Consider the following 23,749-nt stretch of genomic DNA (forward strand, 5'->3'; position numbering starts at 1 on the left):
CGAAGGGTTACATTCGTTCGTTGTCCTCTGAAGATTGGATTTACCGTGTAACATGCAAAAAATGGGCTCACACCTTGTGTATAAGTGTTAAAGACGAAGATGTCAGCTATGAGTGCGATTTTTGTAAAAAATGAAAACAAAACCATTTTTCCTTATTCGTACTTTGATTACTATTGTGGTTTTTAAAAATAAGTCAAAAAAGCGAATAGATAGTGAGAATGTAGTTTGGGATCTATTTTGCTCTGAAACTTGATTTGGAACCGAAAAAAAAATTTTATGCATTTTATGAAATTTCAGTTTCGGGAAAGTCCATTTTGCCCCATATTACCCTACATTTGTTCGTCCAGATACGAAAACAGAAAATAATGTAACCGGATTAATAAAATGAATCTGGTCGTCCGGAATAATGTTGTATTTCCAGATTCCAGGTTCATAGGAAAGCACATATTCATATAAATTATCAAGTATAACGGGAAATATTCATATATAGAAATTGTTAACTAACATGGGACTTTAAATCAGACATTTATCAACGAATTATTTATTTGTACTAATAATATTGTTGTATTATTGTGTGATATTTTTGTATGTTTTTTTACTTTTTATTTATGTTTTTAATGCCCGCCCCGACCAGCAAAACTTCGGCTTCGCCTCGGTCCTGCAAGAGTCGAGCGGGCGCCCCCCCCCCCTCCTCCACGATTGCTAGTAATTATTGAACGTACTTTCGGCTACGGGATCAAGAAATAGTATATTACACTACAAGAGCAGAAAGTTTGATATTTCTGCACTGCGCGTCACAATGCCCGAGGCGAAGCCGATGATTATGCCGATGATCATGGAAATTCATAATAACAGCTGAACATTAAAAATTTTGAGTTCGACTCGTTCGTACGGCTGCTTTTGAAAACGAAAGGAGAAAAAATGACATTGGAAACGAATCGAGTTGCACCATTTGATTGAGAAATGTCGTTGTTTGAAAACCTCTAGCAATAAGCGTTTCAAAACTTGTCGAATGTACGCGGTGATGATTGTTGTGAAGATGTCTTGTTTGACGTTTTACCGAGAACGTCTGATGAAACTTCATACCGATCTCGCAATCTCATTTGATTTGGATATGAATGACACTCAACTGCGTCCGATTCTACTGTCACCTCTGCAATCGTTTTATTCGCCATCATTGATACTGTCGATGGTGACGTACACGACGATCGGGATGTCTTCGATTACGCCGATTCTATTGATAGTGATCCAGCTGGCGCATGGGGTCGATCACGTTAAATACTTTACACCATTTCCGACCGCGTATCCTTGGCGCATCGATGCCAATACCTGGCTGTATTTGAGCATATACGCGTTCGAAATTTATGGTGGAATAGTTGCCTCATTCACCTCTTCGTTCGATGCCCTTTTTGGTTATTATGTATTTCAAATTACCGGACAATTTCGCACGTTGTCCTATCGCATTACGAATTTAAAATCGAACGAAAACTATCGCAAAGTGATAAGCGAGTGTATCAACAGGCATCAGGTTTTAACGAAATGTCAAGATTATCTCGAACAAGTTTATGGACCCATTGTCATCTGGATGTTAGTGAGCAATGCGATGGTCATGTGCACCCTCATTTATCAAGCTGCACACGTAAGTCTTCAGTTTAAGCTTTGTAAGGGCTCTATTGATGTATTTCTCTAGCCGAGAGTTTTCGATGCCTGAATACTCCATTGGGTAACGCTATTTTTCTGTTATCCACAAATAACCAACAATTTTGTCCAGGTGAGCCCGGAGAAAGCCCTGATTACCGTGTTCTACATGGTCTTGAAATCTGTGCAAACGTTGACTTATGGATGGTTCGGATCGTTTTTAGAATCCGAGGTACGAAGAAGATCGAAACTGAACGAAAAATGAGAGATCGTCGACACTATCGAATCTGTCTATCAAAATGGAATCCTTCATCTCTATTTTCGCTTTAATTCCGAGCAGAAAAACAAGTTCCGGGAAGCCATATACGGGAGTGACTGGGCAGGTTCTGGCGAAAAGTCTCTTATGACCGATGTGCTGATAATGATGACGTACAAACCGTTCGTCCTCAAGGCCTGCTCTCTATCAAACATATCAATCGACATATTCGTTGCTGTAAGTTTCTCATTGAAAACAAAAGTATCGAGCATTACGTCGCATGTTGATTCACAGATTGTTGTTACAAATAGCGACGATTTTATGAACATTCGGGGAGTTTGAATTAACAAGAAAAATGTTTCTTTTATTCAGGTTTCTAATACTGCTATCTCGTACTACTTCATGTTAAGAACATTGGAGCAGAAGGATACCAACTCGTAAAGAGAATAATAGTCTATCGAAAATCTTTCTGACCTCTTAATGAAAAACATTTAAAAGTTTTCTTTTAATTTTTTGTAAAATTCAGATACTAAGCCATAGGAAAAAAAGCACATGGGCATGAAAAAAATTATGGAATCTTCATTGAATATCAATCCTTGCTCTATCGCAAAGCACTTCGTGGAGTGAAGAAATGAGGAGCGGTTTGTGCTGAGAATGATGTTTATGAGTGCTGAATAATTATACAGGTCTAACCTCATCCGATGAAGATGCGAATCCATTGATATGTTCCTTGAAAACCGCATTGAGGTTGAGCGAAGTGAGGAATTTTTGGAACGTGGCAGTGTTGTTCGAAACGTCATTCGAGAGAGTCTGGGAGCTCGGCTCGATAAAAAAACGTCGCGGACAGTGACCTCCTCTGATAGCTGAAACAATGACGTTTAGACAGTGATTTATAAAATTGGTAGTAATTGTCGGCCTCTCTGAGATCCAGCTATAAATGTTTGCAGTGGAAATCATGAGAATAGGAAATAAAAGGGAAACAAGTGAACGACTCGACGACGATAATAATTGATCATTTTTCAAACTGCGAGTAGGCACGTGAAGACCTTTCGAGATGAAATGTAAAAGAAAAATAGAGAAAGGAAGGTCGAAGACCTTTCGTCAGACGATCCGAACTAACTATTATATAGAAGAATGATATAGAGAGTTCGTACCTGATCTGATGAACTTGTAAATATTCACGTCGAGTCTGGATTTTTTTTAATGACCACCTTTTTCTTCGTAATTGCCTCCCATCGAGTCCCTTCCGGTAATGACGGTCGATGACATCCGAATTGCAATTCGAGTGCAAAGTACTAGAGAGCATAAAGCATAAGCGTTGATCGATCGAAACTCAATGCTTCGTGGTAAGTTCTCGAGCTCCCGTATCATCTGCAAAATACAGCGGGTTCATTATCGTATATTATCGGATGAATAATGAAGAAAGGCGAGCGGAAATTCTTGGTTCAAAATGATCCCTCCGAGGTAAAATTTCATTGACGCATATTTTGTTACGGAAACTAGATTCTGCCATTATTTCCTCCCGACGATGCTCAGTGTCTGATGATTTTCTGCGAATTAGATTTTCTCGTGTAAAATCTGAAAATGTTAAATCAATTCGAGAAATATCAGTCGTACATCATAAAACGACTTTTACTCTTCACCGGGTTGTGGCCAAGCACAAATCCCAGTACTCTTTATCGAACGGTCATCGTTATTCACGATTCGGCTGCACTTGTCATGAGCTGTGCCTTACTCAATTTTTCCTATCAACACATTGCGAGTCTCTCTTCATTTTTCAAAGGATTCAGTGCAGCCCTAAGTTTCCTCACCGTCATACAAAAAGTAATAAAAAGTTGTTCACTATTCTGCTTTTTCAAGTTTCGGTGTGCTCTCCTCTGACTGTGCAAATGGTGCAAGAACGCTTCGTTGAAACTTTATATTGTGAATGAAAAAATGGGCCAGTTCGATGATTTCATAGATGCCGAAAACGTGTATTGAGGGGTATGGATTTTTCAATTATTCCAAGTTCGTTGTAGATAGAAAGAAAAAATTTCTTTTCTGAAAATCGGATGATCGAGCTATAAAAAAATTGATGCCCGAAAACATCATATTCGAATGAGAAAGCTGATTTTTATATAAAAAACGAGCGAGAATTCCGAATTTTTTATACAAAGTAGTTGCACCATTTGAACGAGGGATATTGTCGCAGTTGAAAATTTTCGTGAATGAAAATGATTGTTGTAAAGATGTCTTGTTTGACGTATTATCGAGAACGTCTGGTCGAACTTCATATCGAGCTCGGAACAACATTTGATTCGGATCTGAATGATATTGAACTGCGTCCCATTCTACTATCACCTCTGCTGTCGTTTTATCGACCCTCGTTGATTCTCTCGACAATATCATATATGGCAGTCAGAATGTATTTGATCACACCAATAATATTCATAATAATTCAACTGACTCGTGGAGTCGATGTCTTTAAATTCATTCTACCCTATCCGGGATCATACCCAAATTTGTGGGCAACTCCGAACGTTATCGCATCGTCTACGAAATTTAAGATCACAAGTTAATTATCATAAAGTAATAAGCGAATGTATAAGCAGACATCAAATTCTAACGAGATGTCAAGATCATCTTGAACAGATATACGGACCCATAGTCCTTTGGATGTTAGTGACCAATTCGATGGTCATGTGCGCTCTTATTTATCAAGCTGCACACGTAAGTCGTTCATCTTCAACCTTGTACTAGGTCTGTAGGTATGATTTCATTGAGCCAATGCATTTTTCGATGGTCCAACTTTCGCACACTGACAGTATGTTTTGCTTCTCATCTGTGAATTAAAAGATATTCTTTTATCGTGTTTATTATACAACTTTCTTTAGTTGAGTCCGGGAAAAGCAATGACTGTTTCTATCTACATAGCCTTGAAATTCGCGCAAATATTAGTTTACGGATGGTTCGGATCATTTTTAGAAACCGAGGTATCGTCGACTCGTTGCATGAAAGAAAATAAGTTAATAACAGAAATAATGATATTGCTCATCATGCTGAAACGTTCGATCTTTTTCTCGTTTTCATTTCATCAGCACGACATGTTCCGAGAAGCGATATACGGAAGTGATTGGGCAGGTTCTGGAGAAAAGTCTCTTATGACTGATATTCTAATTATGATGACTTATAAGCCGTTCGTTCTCAGAGCATGCTCTTTGGCAAACATATCCATAGACATGTTTGTTGCTGTAAGTTCTGCTGTATTCAAGATTTCGCATCGTCCGAAACCATTCGTTTTATCATGGGAAATTGTATGCTTTCCAGGTTTCCAATACTGCCATATCGTACTACTTTATGGTACGTACGTTAGAAGAGTAAGACAAGAAAACCTGAATGACAATGTAAATGGAAAAAGTATAGGTTGACTTCTGTAATGGTAGTCGAAAAAGAACAATAAAAAATAACATCCGTTATGGCTCGGGAAGTTTCCTTCTATATGGGATAAGAAATATATTTTTACATACTTTTTGGATGGTAAAATTAAATAAATGAATACGAATGAACACAAATATTTATTACTTTAAGTAAAAGCTAATTCATCAAAGTAACGCATTACCTCGTATTTCGTGGTTTCTTTACAAATTATGGAAATTTTATAGTAGATTATAATTTCTCAATAAAACGATGGCACGTTGAGTGGTTTGACAATTTATACAATTGCAGTTCGAGCGCCCGTTTCCTCTGACAAATCAAGATAATGCTGCACATCGTTCATGTACAGCTGAAGGAAATGTTGATCTCTTTTTATGTTCATGACTAATTGTTGAATATCCGATTTCCTGGATGAAAAAATACGATAATTTAGAGACGTTGTTGAGGTGGGAATTTTACAAATTGTTCACCAATTCAAATATCGAATATTTTCTGCTTACTTGATTTTTTCACCTCCCAGCAAACATACAACGGTTATGTCGTTGGGATTTATTTCTTTGAACTGTTTCATTTCTATAATAACGTTCACCATAATCCCTCCTTTTATATCTCTGGTGTCAGCGAGAAAAGTTAATCTGAAACGAAAACAAAAGACGTAGACGCTGTTCGAAAATTTACTGCGAGAGATAATGTTGTTCGTTTACCGATTCCCTTCGAATTCCATTACGTTATGGTTTCGCAAATGATCTAGCGAAAACTGGAACTCCATTCCCACTTTCACACGGCTCGACACGTCTTCCAATAACTGAGGTATTTCCTCGTATGTTTTAAATAATTGCGACAAAGAAGCAGCGTCCAGTTCTCCCAGCACCAAATCGTGAGTCAACGTTAAGCCGGGATCTGCTTCCTCTGTTTTTTTTTTTTTTTTTTTTGACAGAATTTAACCAATACAAGAGAATATGAAAGATGTTTCGCGGTTTGGATTGAAAAATTTGATTTTCTTCGTGCTCAACCGCAACACTCTACATTTTTCAACATTACTCCAGGCATACTCACTTCTAACCAATTGTGATAAGAATTCAATACGTTTGATAGTTCCTGTGACCTCTGGATCTGAGATTTGCTCTAACCGAACCACAAGGACGATTGCTTTGGACAAAAAATTAAAAGCCACAACTTTTTCGTCCATTCGTTTTATGCTCCAGATGGTCTCTGACCTAAAATTTTACATGTTGGTTTTCAAATATTAGATGATTTTTCCGGATCAGTAGATTAGAGAGGCGAAGCTGCGTGACTTGTGAAAAATTACTGTTACAGGTGAAAACCGGAAAAGAGCGAAAAGCTGTTGGATTTTCTGTGCAGAAGGAAAAATTGTACTATTTTCGTGGTAAAAAAACAAATTCTGTACTAGATGAAAATGAACTCTCTCTTAATAGCATTCAAAATTTAGAACACATTTGAACAAACCTTTTTGATAAATTTTCAATAGTTTCTTTCAAGATGCTAAAAGAATCAGGTTTGAGCGGTTCACGTTCCACGATTAATCTGCCTGGATTTCCTACTTCCTTCGATTCAGAAGAATTGATGTGTGGATTCGAAACTTCAGTCGCTATTGACGCATCCGAAACTGAACATCCCAAAATAAGATAACTGCCATCGATGTCTTGAACTACCATATGGCCATTCGAACAGCTTTGATTGATTTTCGTAGTCATTATATTTTCATTATTTTGCTGATCAACATTCTCGATGGACATGGAAACGTTACAAGTTTCATTTTGCAAGGATAACTCCTCATTTTCATGTAATTTTATAGCAGCAGAATGTAATTTATCGAAACTTTCGGAAGCAGAAAGTAGAGAATTACTCGACTTAGTACTCATGTTCTCAGTAGAAACGAATGACGCTTCTTTCCTCGAATACAAATCTGCAGTTGGCATTTGTTCGTCGAAGTTTTCATGATCGTTTTCTGAGCAAAACGGTGGAACGTCACTGATATCAAAGTTGGGACAAACCTGCGAAAAATGCCTTTTCTCTAGTAATTTATCCGAAAAATCAAGATCGTATTTTGAAGGTGAACTCTCAATTACAGTTAGCTCCATGTTCTCATTCCCAATAATGATTGATTCAGGATTCATTTGTGCATTTTTTTCCAACGACATTTGAATTCCGGGCGACAAAGGTTTAGCACTCATTCCGGAAACATTGTCGGGTGAACGTTTTCTCATCACATACATTCCTGAAGGTAAAAATTCCTTTTTATTGCTAATATCGTTGTTACTTTCTTGGTTTTTTTCCACTCCGATTCCTCCCACTTCAATATTCTCAAAATTGGAATGCGATTTAAGGATAGATGTTGGTATTGGCGATGTAAATTCCATTTCATCGCTCGTGAGCATCGCGCTACCTCTTTTTTCACTATTTTCAGACCGAACTATATTGGAAGTTGGATGCTCGTGTACTCTAGATAAAGGTTTAATCCCACTCATGTCTGCCAAATCACCGGAACAGCATGTTTCTCGAGATTTACTCGAATCTTTATACACTTGTTTACAATGCTCCGAGTCCGGAAATTTGAGAATTTGAATACTTTTGATCCGAGGCTTTCGAATTTCAGTGCCTCGAGAACACATTTTTGTATGACCTGGGAAATAATTCTCCTTATCTACGGGACAATGTTCTTCGTCCAACAAAACTGAATTTTTTTGAGGAATATTTTCTTTATCTTCCAAATGCACTGGACCAAGAAATCGATAATTTTCATGATTTTCTGGTGCGATTTGAGAAGAGACTGCAGCGGTGAATTCCATTGAATCGTCAGGAAAAACTTTAGTTTTTTGTGTGGCTTCTAGCATATTTACATTTTGACAATTCGTTGCGGTAGAGAAATCTGCAATCGAATCTTCTTTGGACTGAGGCGAAGCGAGAAGAGTATTTGAATTTTCAGAGATATTCATTAATTTTCGATTTTGTATCGCGCCAGTGAAATCCACAGATTCATCATGAAAGATCATTGTTTTTTCGGTATTTTCTTTATTACGAATGACACTTTGATGCTTCTCAAAACTCGGCACGTTGGACGCGACGACTTCAGTAAAATCCACTGATTTATCATGAAAGATTGTTGTTTTTTCTGGATTTTCTTTTTCATAAATCATATTTCGATGCCCATGAATTTCCGAAACATTGCGTACGACTTTAGTAAAATCCATTGATTCATCATGAAAAATCGTTGTCTTGGTGGTATTTTCATTCTCATAAATCACATTTCGATACCCATCAAGTTTCGGAACACTGTGGACGACTTCAGTAAAATCCATTGATTTGTCACGAAAAATCGTTGTTTTCGTGATGTTTTCTTTTTCGTAAATCATATTCCGATGATCGTCACGTTCTGCAGCATTGCAAACAACTTCAGTAAAATCCATTGATTTGTCACGAAAAATCGTTGTTTTCGTGATGTTTTCTTTTTCGTAAATCATATTCCGATGATCATCACGTTCTGCAGCATTGCAAACAGCTTCAGTAAAATCCATTGGTTCGTCTCGGAATATTGCTGTTTTGGTTGTATTTCCTTGATCATAAAGTATATTTTGATGCTTCTCAAAGTTCGAAACATGGTGTGCGGCTCTGGTAAAATCCATAGATATATCATGGTAAATTGTTACTTTTTCAAGCGATTCGTTAGTGCCCTCCCTATTAGACAGCAAATTTGAATCGTTGGCTGCTGATTGCAAAAGTGAGGAGACTGGTGCTGTTTCATCCATTTCGGTTGAAGTATCTTTCAAAATATCATTGAACTTTTTTGTATTGCGAGTTTCAGGTGAACTACCTATTCCACTCACCGATGTATGTCTCATATCTTCCCATTTTTTCACTGTCCTTTCCACCCTTTCGAGTTCAGTATCAATATTAAATGGCGATCCTTGTTGAATAACATTAGAGTCACCAATCTGTGGGAACGGCTGTACAGATTTATTGCCATATTGATTCAATGGTTCAGAACCTTGTTCTCCAACATTTGTTTGCTCACAGTTATTTGAATTGTGGCTGTTCTTTATTTGGCTCGAATCAGTTTCCTCGTAGGTATTATCCCACAGTGTACCTTGTTCCACCGAATCACAAAATTCTCTGAAAATAAGGCTCTATGACATTCAATGATATTTTAGGTTTTAAGACAAATGAATGAAGAGGATATTTACTTGACATGTTTTTTGTTGGCAAAGCTAACACGCCGAGTTTTTATCGTCATAGTCGCTGGACTACTCTCATTGCTCGCTTCATTAGACTGAGCACTCGCGAGAGATTGCCGCAAGTTAGATGATTTGCGCATCTGAAATTTAATTTTTTCAATAAGTGGTACGCTGTTCAAGGGAAATCGCTGCTTGATCACAGATTTTGTAATAATTTATTCGTTTTAGAATAAGTGCATCTCGTAAACTTTCTGAAAAAGTTCTCCATGTAAAAAATTAAGTATCACCGTATCACTACGCGGGATAACCTTTATATTTCTTCGAAAAGCCAGTTGTTTGATGTCAATTTAATTTCAATCTTCCAAACACGCTGATTATGACATTGCTGGAATTATAACGATCAATATTTAATAATGCTGCTACAGAACTGTTTTCCATACACGCATCAATAAAATACACATAATAAAAACAAGGAAACTTCAAAAGTTTAAACCGTGAAAAAACGGTTAAAATGCTATTTCTTTTGAACGCCTTTCGAATGATGGCGCTTCATAAGCGAGCGAGCAGCTATACAACTATAATACAAAAATGTCAAAACTACTCGGTCGGGATTGCAGTAATCTTTATTTTGCTGTTGACATATATATTCATGTGCGGCGGATACATAAGACAAAAAAAACGATGACTTTTTCCATCAAAGTATATTTTCAAACTGTGAAAATAATTTTGATTCCCAGAGTATTGAATGAATTTGAACAAAAGATTATAATTCAAGAATTTTTGTAAATGAAATAGTGACAATTTCTCCTTCGAATCTCCATTATTATACCATTTTTAATTGATCAGTTTACTATTTGTAAATCCAGAAATATTAATAGCAATACATCGTTTGAACGATACGTTGATTCAAATCGACCTTTTAGTTACTTATAATCTCCGAACAGTAGACCTGAGGCCACTTTTAGCGCTGTTTCTTTATTCAATAATTTTTCAACGATTGCTAGTCCAAAGTTGTAAGCAGTAGCTGGTCCTTGGCTAGTAATCAAATTACCTGTAGAAAATCAATATTCATTGATAAATGACGAATTTTTTGAAAAAAGATGTAAGCATTACAAAAGAGCTATTTTACCATCAACTACAACTTTTTCAGACAAGTATTGGTAATCCTCGGTTAATTGCTCCTTCATAGATGGATATGACGTTATTTTTTTTCCTTTTGCAATTCCATGAGCTTTCAAAGCAGTTGGTGCTGCACAAATTGCAGCGATAATGCGATTTTCCTTTTCTTGAGCTTTTAGGAGAGTCCCTACTTCTGTAGACTGTAGATTAAATCAGTTTTTTCGATAATTCAGTTCCCATTCAATGTTGTCGATAAATTTATTAGTTAATGAAAAATACTTTAGCAAGGGCTTTGGATCCTTCTAGACCACCAGGGAGAATAACAACATCGTATTTTCTATCCTTTATCGCTGCATCGAACTTGGCATCAGCTACTATGGTAACATTTCGACTGCATTTTACAGATTCATTTCCAGTGATGCTGGCAATCATAACATCAATCTGAAATGCAAGTTAGTGAGATCTTGATGGAACGCAGCATTCAATGTCATCAAAGTATAAGGATTATTGAATTTTGGACATGCCGAAACTCTCATTTATTTGAAGTTTGAAAAATTTGGCATATCATAAGCGTTATTCATTTACATAAACGAATAGTAACCATGTACTGTCAGCGGAGTGTTAGGATTTACGAGTCGATGTATTCAACCGTCGTAAACCATCGGAACGTAAAACAATCGACTCCCAGTGTAGCTTATAACTCGAACTTTTGAGGTTATATTATCTGTTACAACTCAACGGACTGAACTTACACCGGCTCGACGTAAAACATCGGCAGTTATAACTGCTTCCATTTCTTCAGCACCGTCAGCCAGTAGTAAAATGGCACTTTTCGTTGCCATTGTCTCACCGGCGAGTGATATAAAAGATTTGAATGAACTTTTAAACAAGAAATACAGACAAAATTGGCGAGTTTCTGGAAAAAGCGGTCGCGATTTGATGTTTGCAGCAGACCAGTGCAGATAATTTTTTTGCGCTGTTGTGATCGAGCTGATCCCCCCACCGTTGAAATATTTACGAGGAAGAATCACCGATGATGAGAAACTCACTGTCACATACGATCTTAATTTATTGAAATGAATTTTCATCATTTTTCATGATGCAAATTTATTACCATATTACGTGAATCTCTTTGTTTTTTACATCAGAATCGCGCTACAAAACCTCATCCCTACTTTCTGTGTTTTTACCGCCATTACTTTTGGCGATTCGAACATGTCTATTACCAAACTTTTGCACTTTTTTTATTCTGCGCATTTACGCCTTCAACTGATGTCATAAACATAAATTCATTTCATTCCTTCTTGATAAAATTTCAATAACTATAATCATTCACCATGAATTTTAATATAACTTTTCAATAAGAATTCCGTCGAATTATTACAATTTTTGATAAGACGTTAATTAATGCGTTCATTTGTTATCTAACAAAAACGTCAATTCATCTCTTTGCCGTCTATAATACGGTAACTGAAACGGTCGAACAAAGCTGAAACATCTAAAAAAGCAAATAAATTTATTTCTCACAAATTTTTAACAACTAAAAACTTGCAACTTAATGCACGATTTCCGTGGATTCAATAATGATTTTCAGGGTATTTTTTTTATCCCACAAGTCAAGCAATCCCCTACGATTTTGTCGCTCGTACCTTCTGAACATAAAATTAATTGGTTGCAACCGTTAAAATGGCTCTGTTGCGGTTATAAAAAAAAGACCAAATACTGATCAAGATTCATCATGTTTTAAATAATCGAGGCACAATTACGGAACTGCGTTTATTGCACAAAGACTCTCACTTATTAATAATGCGAACTGTAGCCATTACATAATTACTCTTATTAACTCTATACACATATTTCCCAAACGAAATTGAAAGATCCTAGCAATTCTATACAGTATTTATTCAACATTCTTTTGGATATATACATATACATATACACACAAAGATTATAATAATATTTCATCTCCCTGGAATAATGTCAACTTGTCCGTTGACGCATAATCTTTTTCATTTTCAACGTTGCACGGATACGTTTTATAAATATATACGTATAAATAATCTATATACATATACATCGAACGTATCCATGATGTAATCAATCATATCGTAGAGAGAAATGTGAAAAATATTAGTCATTTGAAATATATTGAAAAATCTGTGAAGAAGGTTCGCGAGTACGTACAATTTCCAAACGGAATCAGCAAAACGAAAGCGTATAAAGCGCTTGAATAAATTCGCATTGATAGAAATTTTTCCACATGACAAAATATTTCGATAACACAAACAATATAATACAGTATTTTCAACTGGATTTCCCGAACGAATATTGCTGCTCAATACTCGTACAAAATGGATATCACCAACGGCAACGGACGTACGATTCACAAGCTTTTGGGGGCTGGAATAATTGACAATAAAAAATAAACGGAATAATTTTTCTTTTAATTGAAATTTTATAGTGATTAAATAACGTTCGGTTGATCAGGTATAAGCGACGCGAAGAAGGAACTGAAAAATGTCCAAGTAAAAGCCCAAGCACCAGGCCTCTCGTTTTCCTCGTTCAAATTCGTCCTCGTTTCCGCTTGCTCATCACCACCGGAAACCAAAGTCGGTTGTACTCGATGAATCGGCGTTGGGGCTTGTTCAGCAGGTGGAGCAGCATCATTTTGCCGAACTTGATTATTGTTATTCGGAATCCGGGCATTGTTATTTTCAGCAGGAAGGAAACCGGGTTGAGCTCTGAAGAATCCACCTTGAATTCTGGGAAGAATTTAAAAAATTCAATTCAAATGCAAAAAGCAAAATAAATTCTAAATTATCACGTCTAACTTATGTTGGCCTGCTATATCTTTTGACTTTACAAAAGGTCACCACCCTTATCTATAAACATCAGAAGTTATTTTGTTCTTAATAGAATAATCTCCTGCAAATATCAATCGCTGCCAAAGTTATGAGTAGCCGTCTGAGTCATACAGACCCGAAAATAAAAATATTTATATCAACTTTGACCCGAATTTCGTGAAAAAGGAATTTTCTATGCAGTGATTAATCGAAAAAGTCTTTTAAAAAAAATCAAGAATTTTTTCATGTCGAATTTTGAAAATTCTCCTACGAAGTAGGGATTGATTGGTATAATACCAAAATGAAAACTTACAGATAAATGGCGAATCCGAGAAAAGTCACTACGAGAAAACGAGAGGGCGAAGAATAAAAATACACGATGCTCGAAAGAACAACAATCCTGGAAAGCATGTCGAATATATCGAGCCAATCACGATTCAGAGCGGCAGCATCATTTGCCGGCCCATTGTTATTATCATTGTTGGCATCTGCTTCAGGTTGACCAACAAGGCCACCTCCAATTCGAGCGAGTTCTGGACGCTGATCGACTTCGTTATTGTTTTGAATATTGTTGTGGTTGTTTGCCGTTATGTTAACATTATTGTACATGCTTTCGGTTGCTCTGGTGTTATCATTGGTCTGCATGAACATTGGATTGCTTTCGACTTGTATCCCTTGAGCAGCCATACTAAAACCCCAATAGAAAAACAAAGATCATTTGTTGAAATAAATTTGTTTTTTCTCATATTTCATTCGTGCACTCACATTTGCATATACCGGGTGAAATAATGCGCGTACGCTTGTTGCATCCATGCTATTTGTTGTTTGCTAAGCTGACTGTAATATTGCTCTAGCACCGAAGGTTCGACGAATCTCGATCCTGCCGTAACATGTGCTGAACCTTCGCTATTGGTGTCCACCGAATCGTTACTTCCACATGACTTCTCTTGATCTGGCAATGATGTTCGCTCATCATTTCTACATACTAAATGAATTATTAATAAATTGCTTTCCATGCTGTGCTCTGGATGCAAAACATCTCTCAATATCATTGAGTCGTTGAGTAGTCGGCCCATCAATATTATGTTTTGCTCTTCTACTTTCTGAAAATTGAGAGGAAAAGAAAAATGTGTATCATAACCGATGGTTTTTAAACATAATCTATTCTTAGTGCTTTAAATTAGAATTCCGCTAAGTTAAAATATTAATTCCATTGAACCAGCAAAACTTTGGAATGGCTGAAAGGAATGGCTTGATGTCCCTACTTAAGACAAATTTGTTATCAGTAATCAATTTTGTATCATATCCATTATCAATGTTCCCTCTACTGCTTTTAGAGGAGCTCAATTTTTGGACTTTTGCTTTGCGAAACACTTGAAAAATATTTAGCTAATCTGAAAATAATAGTCTATCTATAGTATTACTGTTTACATTCTAATTTCCTTAATCTTTCTTTTCAATTACCATGATCACCAATATAAAAATGTAATTTGTCAAAGAAATTCCCACTGGTATAATGGAATACCATTTTTCAACAAAATTTGCACTTGATTTTATTCTGGGACAATGTATATAAAAACTGAGGGTTGTACCAATGAATTTAAAAAGAAAAAAAAAACCCACTGGAGAAGTGGCAAAGCTACAAATTTTCGATAGCAGAGAAATAGAATGACAACAAAGGGAAACAGAAGCTACTTTTTGATTATGGAATAAATATATAAGTATTGATTAAATCAACAAATAACGAGAAAGAGAAAGTCTTACGGGTTTGGTTGGATAAACTTGAAAAAGATGATCCTTGAGTCTGGCGACAGTCCATTCGAGTGTACACTCAATGATTTGATCTTGGATTTCCTGATTTGGGGCTTTTACAATGAGCTTGACATGGTTATCGTCACTATTTCCGTATCTCGTTGGTTCCATCCTCCGAACTTGTTCAACAGCTGCTTTAAGTTTTTACTTGTCCAATTGAATGAGTAGGTTGATTTTTCCTTGATTAACGATCGTTATGATCATACGACGGTGTGACTACAAAAACTTAATTTTCACATGCACTAATAACACTGAATCAATTATTTATTTAACTGTACGAAGTGACAGCAAAAAACGACGGAAAAATACGATCCGTGTCAGTTCTTTAAATGTTTCAGCAATTGGCTGCTTGCCCGAACTCAAGTAGCTTTCAATAGTGTGATAAACTAACAAAACCTTCCTGATAACACCCTCCTCGCCCCTCTCTCTAGCAACTCTTTATCTCTATTATTCCTGTTTTACGCCTCAAATTTACAGATAGCGCGCGTCACGAGTGACAGACACGGAAACGTTTCTTATCGTTGATTTTTTACTTAAAATGTTAAAAAAATGTTATGATGAGAGCGAAGATAGATTGCCATGGAACAACAAATTCTAAAGACGTGTTCTGTCAAGCCTGTCGAGCATTCTACGATCAATCAAGTACCAACCTCAATCGCTAGGAGCGCTATACATGCAAGATAGAACACATGCTCAGTTCGCGGGGTTCGCGGAGTTTTCATTTCATTAAAACATTAAAAACGAAGGTTGGTCTCTGTTACTTTGTTATCTGACCTTGATAAAAAAAATGTTATAGCGTTATAGTTTTGAATATTCCCATGCGATACAAAAGTACAGATACAAATACACAGTCTTCTGTATGCAAACGGCACAAAAGTTAAGGGCGGGTTGTTTCAATTTCTAGGTAGCTTATTTGGCGGGTAAAAGCATTCTTGTAGACCTTTAACTGTCAGATAGGCTTACCTAGAACCTGCTAGAAGTTAGAACAATCTGTTGGTTCGGTCGCCTGCTGCCTCATTTACCAATCGGTCACTCGCTGTTCAACCGGTAAATGAAAGAAAGAAAAATATGAGGATAGAGCGGCTAGAATGGCTCACCATGCACTTCTTTCCTCTTGCATGTATATAGTTATACGTTTTTATAAAAATGTCGGCTTATCGACGTGAAAATCGTTTACTGATTACTCTTTAAGTGAATATTTTATTTTTGTTCGTACTTAAATTATATTTGCATGCAGAATTTCTATAAAAATAAACCGCTATTCGCTCTGTGCACGTGGGCGAAGCAAAAAATCTAATACTATTGCACTAATAGTATTAGTGTATTCATGCATACTGCGGGCGCCACCATACGGGGACTCCGGCGTTTTTGGGGGAATACGTATACACAACACACGCTCACTTTCAAAGTAGTATGTGTACGCGCACAGAGCGAATACGTATGCAATTTGTGTCTAGTTGGGATGCTTTTTACATACATGGATATTCAGAATCAATTCTTACCAGTTAGTTAAAATTGATAAATAATTTAATTCAAATAATGAAAGTGAATTTGGTGGTAGTTTAGTGCGGTCGTTTTTTTGAAGAGAAACAAAAAAATGGTGTTCCATGATTGACCACCATGAGGACGAAAAAAGCGCTGCGGAAACAGACTAACCAATGGAAAGCCCCTGTTTCTTCGCTCATCAGAAATCTGAGACCTGCGCTGTACGTTGTGCTTCGGACGTCTCAGCTTCGAATTTCGTAGCTGTTGCGTCTTTGTCTTTTCTTCGAAAATTTTCATTCTTTTTGTCTTTGCAGCAGCAAACACATTTTTTTCTTATTCGCGTTTATTATAGTTTTCTTCTTTTATTGCAACCATCCAAGAAAACGTAAGTAATTTAATATTTCAAAAGTTTTTCAAAAGAAATAAAAATTTTGTAGGTCAAATCAACGTGTAGAATGTCTCAATGAAAACAAACAAACATTGAAGAACAAAGGACACGCACGAGTTCCTCGCTTCGACAAACTTTTTTTTTCGTGTTCTCGTATTGTCGCATCCGGGTGGAAAAACATCTCATATTCGTCAGTGAATTGTTTTAAATAAAATTTATTCGAAAATCATTGCATTTTTTCGAGAATCTAGTTTATCGTTTATACCGGTCTAGTAAAAGAAAGGCTGGAAGCAAAAAAAAAACTGTCTTTTGTAACAACACTACATACACTCCTTTGTGACCTCTATCCCGCTTAGAACAAAAGAATTTTTCACATTTTTTCCCCAGAATTCCCTCTATTAAAATCCTGATAGATAAATTTTAAAAATTATTTGAGAATAAGGTTGCTATTTTGTAGAAAATTTTTCAAAGCCAAATAATAAGTAACTTTTCGTGCAAGGAAAAACGAATAAAAAAATGATCATCGGTAGAATGTTGGAACAAGAAAAATAAAAACGATTTTGAAGAGAACATGCTTTCAATTTGACTACATTTAAAATGAGCTGTAGATATTCAAAGGGTGATTGATTAGCTAAACAATATTAATTACATTCCACTGCTCTTAGAGAATTGTTTACTAGTTGATCAATGAAGAATATACTGTTAATCGTTATAACAATATGAACAAAGAAAATAGTCATTTTTTGCAAAACATTTGTAAGCTTGCATACTCAATAATTCGCGACCTATGGATATTTAGACCATGGACGGTGCATCGAACCCTGGTATCGGACGCGGCCGCGGCTCCCTACTTTTGGACATGGTGAAAAAGAAACAAGCAGCTGTTGGATCCACAGATGATAGTTCAGAACAGTCTGCAGGACCTTTAACTTCTCCAGAACAGCCTACGAGAATAGAATCCGCTCCATCTGTGACCAGTAGCGGCATGGGAAGCAGCATCTGTTTTGGGAGAGGTAACTTGTTGCAATTTGCTCAAAAATCTCAGAGTCCGCAACCTTCGCAGACACCTTCGCCTCTACCCCTGAGCTCGGGTCGGGGATCATTGCTGAGCTTTGCACAAAAATTCTCGTGAGTTTCAAAGATTCATTTTATTTCTTTTGATATTGATTTTAGCATAACAGAAGGCTTTTTCTTTCATTTTTTCTTAGTAGCGATTCAGGGGGTTTAAACAGTCCGTCATCTGTTGGCGAATCTGTTCACGCTGTGCCAAAACTTACTACATCTGGTGATGGTGCTGGTGTCTTGGGACCATTGTCCCAACTCACAATGGATGACAGATCACAGGGTACAACTGATTCCGAACCTATCTCTCGGCAAGGCGAAACTGGCAAAAGGCAAGTAGTTCTTTATTTTATGAGATTTCGATAACGCTTATTTTCATATAATTGTTTTCCCAATGGCCATTGCCAAATTAGTTTCATCCTTGACCACCTCACGATTTTTTTCAAGAATATGATGAAATTTCATTTTTCTGGCTTTTTAATTATTTCTCAGACTCGAGCAACTGATAGATCGTTGTGGGTGATATAGAGTCTCTATATTCTGAAAATGAAATTAAACAACGCACTATTTCCGTCTACATGTTTTATTTTCTTGGTCATTCTACAGTAGATCGAATATTGATTGAATTATTGTTATAAGATGTGTTTAATATATTAAAAAAGTAGTTTTCTAAAGTTTTTCGTTTTTTACTGTATCAAACAGAGTCGAAATGACAGCAAACTATATAGACTTGAAGGTAGAACATGGCAAAGGACTATTTCGGTACGAAGTCAAGTTTTCCCCTGAAATTGACTCTGTTTCTCTTCGTCGTAAACTGCTCAACCAGCATGCCGAGACGTTTGGGAACACCAGAACTTTTGATGGTGCACTTCTCTACTTGCCCTCTAAACTTCCACAATCGGTGAGTTAAAAAATCATGTTCTTTAGCTACGATATACGTATTTTCTATTTTCTTGCTCTTATGTCGAATTTGCAAAAAATTACAGATAATCGTGGTAAATTGTCTTATGCCGATACACCGTAGCAAAAATGATAAGAATTATGAATATTTTTAGCAAACGGTGTACAAATCATTGCACCCCGCGGATGGTTCGAGCGTCAACGTAACTCTTATTTATCAAGCGCAAATGAAGTTGTCAGATAGTATCCACTTTTTCAATAATTTATTGGGGAGAGTAATGAGAGCGTTGAGTTTAGTCCGGATTGGTCGAGACAATTATAATCCTCGTTGTGCACATGCCGTGCCGCAACACAAGATGGAATTATGGCCAGGATACGTAACCGCCATAGATGAATACGAGGGTGGATTAAAGTTGAACATCAACGCGTCTCATAGAGTTATGAGAACAGACACCGTGAGAGACCTGTTAGGGGAGATTCAGAAAAATACTCGTTCTGATTTTCGTGCCGCGGTTACCGCAGAAATTCTCGGTTTGACCGTATTGACGCGTTACAACAACCGCACTTATCGTATAGACGATATAGATTGGGATAAAAATCCATTATTTTCGTTCGATCGGAAAGGCGAGAAAGTCGTTGTGCAGGATTATTACAAAAGCCATTGGAACATCGAAATAAAAGATTTGCATCAACCTTTGCTGGTGAATCGTCGCAAAGAAAAAACATCGACCGGCGAAACGAAAGAAGTTGTCTCGCTGTTGATCCCTGAGCTTTGTTACCTGTCAGGATTGACCGACAAATTACGTTCTGATTTTCGAGTCATGCGCGACCTGGCGTCCGTCACTCAGGTTGGGCCTGAAGCACGTCGGAACGTCATTCTACGCTTTGTTCAAGATGTTAAAAACACTCCCGTAGCGAATGACATTTTGGAAGGATGGGGTCTGAGAATGGCCGAAAATACGACACGATTTGAGGGACGTGTTTTGCCCCCGGAAATTTTGACCTTCGGCCAAGAGAGAACATTCAAAAGTGAAAAAGCTGACTGGGGTGGAGCTGTTGTTAAAAATCCTATGCTTCGCACTCCGCACATGCGATGCTGGTGTATACTGGCCACAGATCGAGATGCTCGAACCGCTGGTGAATTCGTTTCTATGCTTCGACGTGTTGGACGCAACATGACCATGGAAATCACCGAACCGATTTATATTAAACTACAGAACGATCGGGTTGAAACTTATCTTTCCGAGATACGCAAAGTTATTAATCCAAACCTTGAAATGGTCGTAGCGGTTTGTCCGACCAACAGAAATGATCGTTACGCTGCAATCAAAAAGTTAGCATTCTTCATTTGTCATATTTTTAAATAAATAAGTACTTGGATACAACGTGAAGAACCTCGTGATTAATCGTTGGAAAATAACATTTCGTTCTAGGCTCTGCTGTGTCGAAGCTCCCGTACGATCGCAAGTGATAGTTACGAAAACTATTTCACGAAGTGACAAGTTGAAAAGCGTTTCGGAAAAAATAGCTCTACAGCTAAACTGCAAACTGGGTGGGGCACTCTGGGCCCTTGAAATTCCTTTCGTAAGTTCCTTTTTATATCATTTATAGAGGCAATAATATAAGTTCATGAACATTTAAGCGATAATATTTTAAAATGATTATTTTTACAAATCCTCGTGGAACAGATATTTTCATAATGATTAATGCAATGAATTTTATTGATCAGTAGAATATAAGCCAATAAAGCATAAATGAAAAAATTGATATTTGCATTCGGTAGAAAAACTGTATGATTTGCGGCGTTGACGTTTACCACGCTGGGCCTGGAGAAAAATCCAAGGGAAGTGTCGCTGCCTTTGTCGCGAGTACCGACAAATCGTTGACGTCGTGGTACAGCCGAATTTGCCTTCAACGCCCTAATCAGGAATTGGTTGACTTGCTCAAAATATGTCTTGTCGCCGCTATCAAAGCATATAGTAAGGTAAGCCACCATGAAATCGACCGCTTCGAAACCGATTCAGTTTTAATTTACGAATTTGGTTGAATAAATGTTCTTATATGAGTCAATGTAATTGATCAAATACCGATATATTGATCTCGTTTCTAATATCATTTTCTCATTGAAGATCAATGGGTGCAATCCGCAAAGGATATTTATTTATCGAGATGGAGTCGGCGATGGGCAGCTCGACATTGTGGCAAATTACGAGGTTAAACAACTATTGGATGCTTTCACGTCTATTGATTCAACGTATCAGCCAAAACTCACTTTCATTGTTGTGCAGAAACGTATCAACACTCGCCTATTGGCTGTTGTAGTAAGTAGTTTTATTTGTTGTCCCTAAAAATCACTTCAAAATAAAGTACGTCAATTAAATCAATATAAACTTGGACATGATAACTGAATAAACTATTGTTTTCGACCAACAGTTACCATGAAAAAATTGAGTCGATAAGAATGGATTTATTGAAAAGAAAAAAAATCTATAACGATAACGATCGGTATAAAAAATCTTAGTTGACGGAAATACAAAACAGTAAAGCATTCAATTATATCTGGAGAATGAATGAAAAAACATTTTTTATAATATCCTTCATTTTTTTCAGCGCGGCAGAATGGAAAATCCATCACCGGGGACGATAGTTGACAGTATGGTAACTCGTCGTAATTGGTACGATTTTTTCTTGGTCCCGCAAACGTCGCATCAGGGAACGGTATCACCAACCCATTACATCGTGATTTATGATGCGGCGGAGATGAAAGCCGATTACATCCAGCGTCTTTCGTTTAAACTGTGCCATTTGTATTACAATTGGCCAGGAACTGTAAGAGTTCCGGCTCCGTGCCAGTACGCACATAAACTTGCGTACCTAGTGGGTCAGAGTATTGGAACGCAGCCTTCCGACAGTCTAGCAAATTCTCTTTACTATCTTTAAATCTATCATTCTCGACGCAACAATTTTCGTCTTTGATGTGAAAAAAAAATCCGTTTTTTTTTTAAGTTACATTTTCTTTCTTTTTGTGAGTTCATCAACCTAAGGAAAAAAACGTTCGACTTCCTTGGCTTTCCTGAATTATGAAGATTTTCTTAACTGTCGTACACAAAATATACAGAATGTGAACAAACAATCGTACTAATATTATAGTATTAACACACCTCCGAAGTAATAAAGATAATATTTTTTCTAACTTGTTTCATTGAGTTTCGTGTCTATGATTGTCTCAACTGAATTTAAACTTCAACTCGAGAACGAAACTCGATAATTTTCAGAAAATTTGATCACGCTGTTACCTATTTTTTCATTTAACCTAGGATGTCGTCCTTATATTCTGGCGTAATTAATTACATGGATACCTTTGTTGCGTTACAATTCTTCCAAGCTTGAGGATATTCATAAACGAATAAAATATTTTGAGATTATGTTTTGTATTTGAAGTGTACCTGAAGACGCGAAAAGGAAGAGTTAAGTATTTTGACCAGTCAGATTCGGATTGGGTGACAGTTGTAAGAAGATTAGGAGGTATGGACTCCATATTTTTTTTTGCATTTCCGGTAATTCTTATCACCCTTTATGTGTTTGCTTCTAGTTTATTTGTTAAGCGGTCGAATAAACTAATAGCACAAAAAATGAAATAAATTTTGATTTATTTTTTTTATATCGGAAAAAGTGATTTCCCGGTTTCGTTCCTGGTCATAGTATCGATTAAGAGCATGACGGTCTTGGTGTCACCACGTTAGGAGGGTCCCAATCCGACTCTAGCTAAACGCTCAGTAGTGTCGATTTTGATAGTCATTATTCGATGGCGAATGGAATATGTATAATATTGTGGCCAGCTGGAAGACTGGGCATTTAATCGGTGTCGGTGTCGAACTGGGACCATTAGGATTCGCCATCGTATTAATATAGTCACTGATTACATAAGTATCTAGCGATTGTTGGCCGCCATATTGTCTGATCAATTCATCTACGTGGATTTTTATATTCATTGAAATTTTTTACATTCATGCTGTTATTGTTCCAAATTATAAATTTGTAAAATTCTTTTTTCATTAGTTTTAATCTACTTTATTTAGCGGTGCAGTTAAAATGTGCATTTTGTAATGAAGAAAAGTAGCAAAACTCATGCAGAGCCTGAGTCAAAGCTTAGAGGTTAACTGTCACCGATGTGCATTTTTAATTATCGTATCGACGATGCTACATCCACGGTTTAAATTTTTTGGTTTTATGCGGTTTGATCAGCTCCTTTCAATGTCACGATGGGCAGAGCCCTCGCGCTCGAAATATTACAGCACTGCTCTAAAGGTGTTTTTTCGATGAATACATATACTCTTAAGGTATTCCTTTCACGAACCCAAAATCCCTACAAAAAATTGATTTTAATTTACAGTAAAGTACAACTGCATCCGAATAGATTGGCGAAATTTCAGGTCAGGTTATCGCGACCATTTAATAAAGAATTCAAATGTCAAAAATCGTAAAATTTATACGGGCGGAGCTTATGGACAATCGCAACAATAAAAATAAAGGGTTATCGAATGTTTAAAAAAGATATCAACGATAGAAGTTGGAAAAATTGCAGAAGCAGCGGCTTTTCCCATATAACAGCGACTTCTCAGAGGTTAGAAATCAGTAA

The 23,749-nt window shown here is 36.8% G+C and overlaps 5 protein-coding genes across 14 annotated transcripts in view; 2 read left to right on the top strand and 3 right to left on the bottom strand.

Moving 5' to 3' along the window:
- The window catches only part of LOC122413306 (uncharacterized), a 3,608-nt gene extending 1,014 nt beyond the window's left edge, over positions 1 to 2,594 (top strand). The window contains exons 2-5 of the mRNA XM_043423577.1: positions 1,040 to 1,639; positions 1,772 to 1,870; positions 1,979 to 2,131; positions 2,267 to 2,594. Of these exons, the coding sequence (XP_043279512.1) occupies positions 1,040 to 1,639; positions 1,772 to 1,870; positions 1,979 to 2,131; positions 2,267 to 2,335 (921 nt within the window). The 3' untranslated portion in view covers positions 2,336 to 2,594. The remainder of the gene's footprint in view (positions 1 to 1,039; positions 1,640 to 1,771; positions 1,871 to 1,978; positions 2,132 to 2,266) is intronic.
- LOC122413292 (uncharacterized) overlaps positions 1 to 9,982 on the bottom strand; it is a 26,669-nt gene extending 16,687 nt beyond the window's left edge. For 5 of the 7 annotated variants that reach the window (XM_043423549.1, XM_043423548.1, XM_043423542.1 and 2 more), the window contains exons 1-10: positions 9,810 to 9,982; positions 9,511 to 9,641; positions 6,776 to 9,439; positions 6,365 to 6,525; positions 6,013 to 6,217; positions 5,809 to 5,943; positions 5,493 to 5,715; positions 4,536 to 4,715; positions 3,049 to 4,426; positions 2,588 to 2,757 (exon numbers count right to left, since the gene is read on the bottom strand). In XM_043423549.1, coding sequence (XP_043279484.1) covers positions 5,586 to 5,715; positions 5,809 to 5,943; positions 6,013 to 6,217; positions 6,365 to 6,525; positions 6,776 to 9,439; positions 9,511 to 9,641 — 3,426 coding nt within the window. In that variant the 5' untranslated portion in view covers positions 9,810 to 9,982 and the 3' untranslated portion in view covers positions 2,588 to 2,757; positions 3,049 to 4,426; positions 4,536 to 4,715; positions 5,493 to 5,585. Of the gene's footprint in view, positions 1 to 2,587; positions 2,758 to 3,048; positions 4,427 to 4,535; positions 4,716 to 5,492; positions 5,716 to 5,808; positions 5,944 to 6,012; positions 6,218 to 6,364; positions 6,526 to 6,775; positions 9,440 to 9,510; positions 9,642 to 9,788 lie in introns of all 7 variants that reach the window. The other 2 variants (XM_043423545.1, XM_043423543.1) reach the window with 2 other exon arrangements.
- A 124-nt stretch (positions 9,983 to 10,106) lies between these two features.
- LOC122413311 (protein dj-1beta-like) lies at positions 10,107 to 11,893 on the bottom strand. The gene is made up of 4 exons (XM_043423583.1): positions 11,373 to 11,893; positions 10,900 to 11,061; positions 10,631 to 10,820; positions 10,107 to 10,552 (listed from the first exon to the last, which is right to left on the bottom strand). Exons 1-4 carry the CDS (start codon positions 11,709 to 11,711, stop codon positions 10,425 to 10,427), a joined length of 819 nt encoding a protein of 272 aa, XP_043279518.1. The 5' UTR covers positions 11,712 to 11,893; the 3' UTR covers positions 10,107 to 10,424.
- Positions 11,894 to 12,382: 489 nt separating this feature from the next.
- Herp (Homocysteine-induced endoplasmic reticulum protein) lies at positions 12,383 to 15,860 on the bottom strand. The gene is made up of 4 exons (XM_043423571.1): positions 15,228 to 15,860; positions 14,229 to 14,566; positions 13,777 to 14,151; positions 12,383 to 13,382 (listed from the first exon to the last, which is right to left on the bottom strand). The coding sequence occupies exons 1-4, from the start codon at positions 15,384 to 15,386 to the stop codon at positions 13,085 to 13,087; spliced, it is 1,170 nt and encodes a 389-aa protein (XP_043279506.1). The 5' UTR covers positions 15,387 to 15,860; the 3' UTR covers positions 12,383 to 13,084.
- An 844-nt stretch (positions 15,861 to 16,704) lies between these two features.
- AGO3 (Argonaute 3) lies at positions 16,705 to 22,307 on the top strand. Of its 4 annotated transcripts, none has more exons than XM_043423556.1 (9): positions 16,705 to 16,981; positions 17,948 to 18,276; positions 18,360 to 18,542; positions 18,913 to 19,111; positions 19,266 to 20,443; positions 20,544 to 20,694; positions 20,894 to 21,094; positions 21,240 to 21,431; positions 21,721 to 22,307. In XM_043423556.1, the coding sequence occupies exons 1-9, from the start codon at positions 16,934 to 16,936 to the stop codon at positions 22,048 to 22,050; spliced, it is 2,811 nt and encodes a 936-aa protein (XP_043279491.1). In that variant the 5' UTR covers positions 16,705 to 16,933; the 3' UTR covers positions 22,051 to 22,307. The 4 variants fall into 4 exon arrangements, with proteins under 4 accessions (XP_043279491.1, XP_043279490.1, XP_043279492.1 ...); XM_043423555.1 differs by having other exon boundaries at positions 16,706 to 16,981; positions 18,357 to 18,542; XM_043423557.1 differs by lacking the exon at positions 16,705 to 16,981 and adding an exon at positions 16,988 to 17,145 and having other exon boundaries at positions 18,357 to 18,542.
- The last annotated feature ends 1,442 nt before the right edge of the window (positions 22,308 to 23,749 follow it).

This window comes from Venturia canescens, chromosome 7 (genome assembly GCF_019457755.1).
Source record: "Venturia canescens isolate UGA chromosome 7, ASM1945775v1, whole genome shotgun sequence".
Classification (NCBI taxonomy): domain Eukaryota; kingdom Metazoa; phylum Arthropoda; class Insecta; order Hymenoptera; family Ichneumonidae; genus Venturia; species Venturia canescens.

Excerpts from the sequence above, each read along its gene's own strand:
- AGO3 (XM_043423555.1), top strand. The coding sequence starts at position 16,934 with ATGGAAAGCCCCTGTTTCTTCGCTCATCAGAAATCTGAGACCTGCGCT. Across the intron at positions 16,982-17,947 it reads AGAAATCTGAGACCTGCGCT|ACCATGGACGGTGCATCGAA; the intron begins GTACGTTGTGCT and ends ATGGATATTTAG. Across the intron at positions 21,095-21,239 it reads CTATCAAAGCATATAGTAAG|ATCAATGGGTGCAATCCGCA; the intron begins GTAAGCCACCAT and ends TTCTCATTGAAG.
- Herp (XM_043423571.1), bottom strand. The coding sequence starts at position 15,386 with ATGGAACCAACGAGATACGGAAATAGTGACGATAACCATGTCAAGCTC. Across the intron at positions 14,567-15,227 it reads AAGTTTATCCAACCAAACCC|AAAGTAGAAGAGCAAAACAT; the intron begins GTAAGACTTTCT and ends CTCAATTTTCAG. Across the intron at positions 14,152-14,228 it reads TTCACCCGGTATATGCAAAT|TATGGCTGCTCAAGGGATAC; the intron begins GTGAGTGCACGA and ends TTGGGGTTTTAG.
- LOC122413311 (XM_043423583.1), bottom strand. The coding sequence starts at position 11,711 with ATGATGAAAATTCATTTCAATAAATTAAGATCGTATGTGACAGTGAGT. Across the intron at positions 10,821-10,899 it reads GATCCAAAGCCCTTGCTAAA|TCTACAGAAGTAGGGACTCT; the intron begins GTATTTTTCATT and ends TTTAATCTACAG. Across the intron at positions 10,553-10,630 it reads TGAAAAAGTTGTAGTTGATG|GTAATTTGATTACTAGCCAA; the intron begins GTAAAATAGCTC and ends GATTTTCTACAG.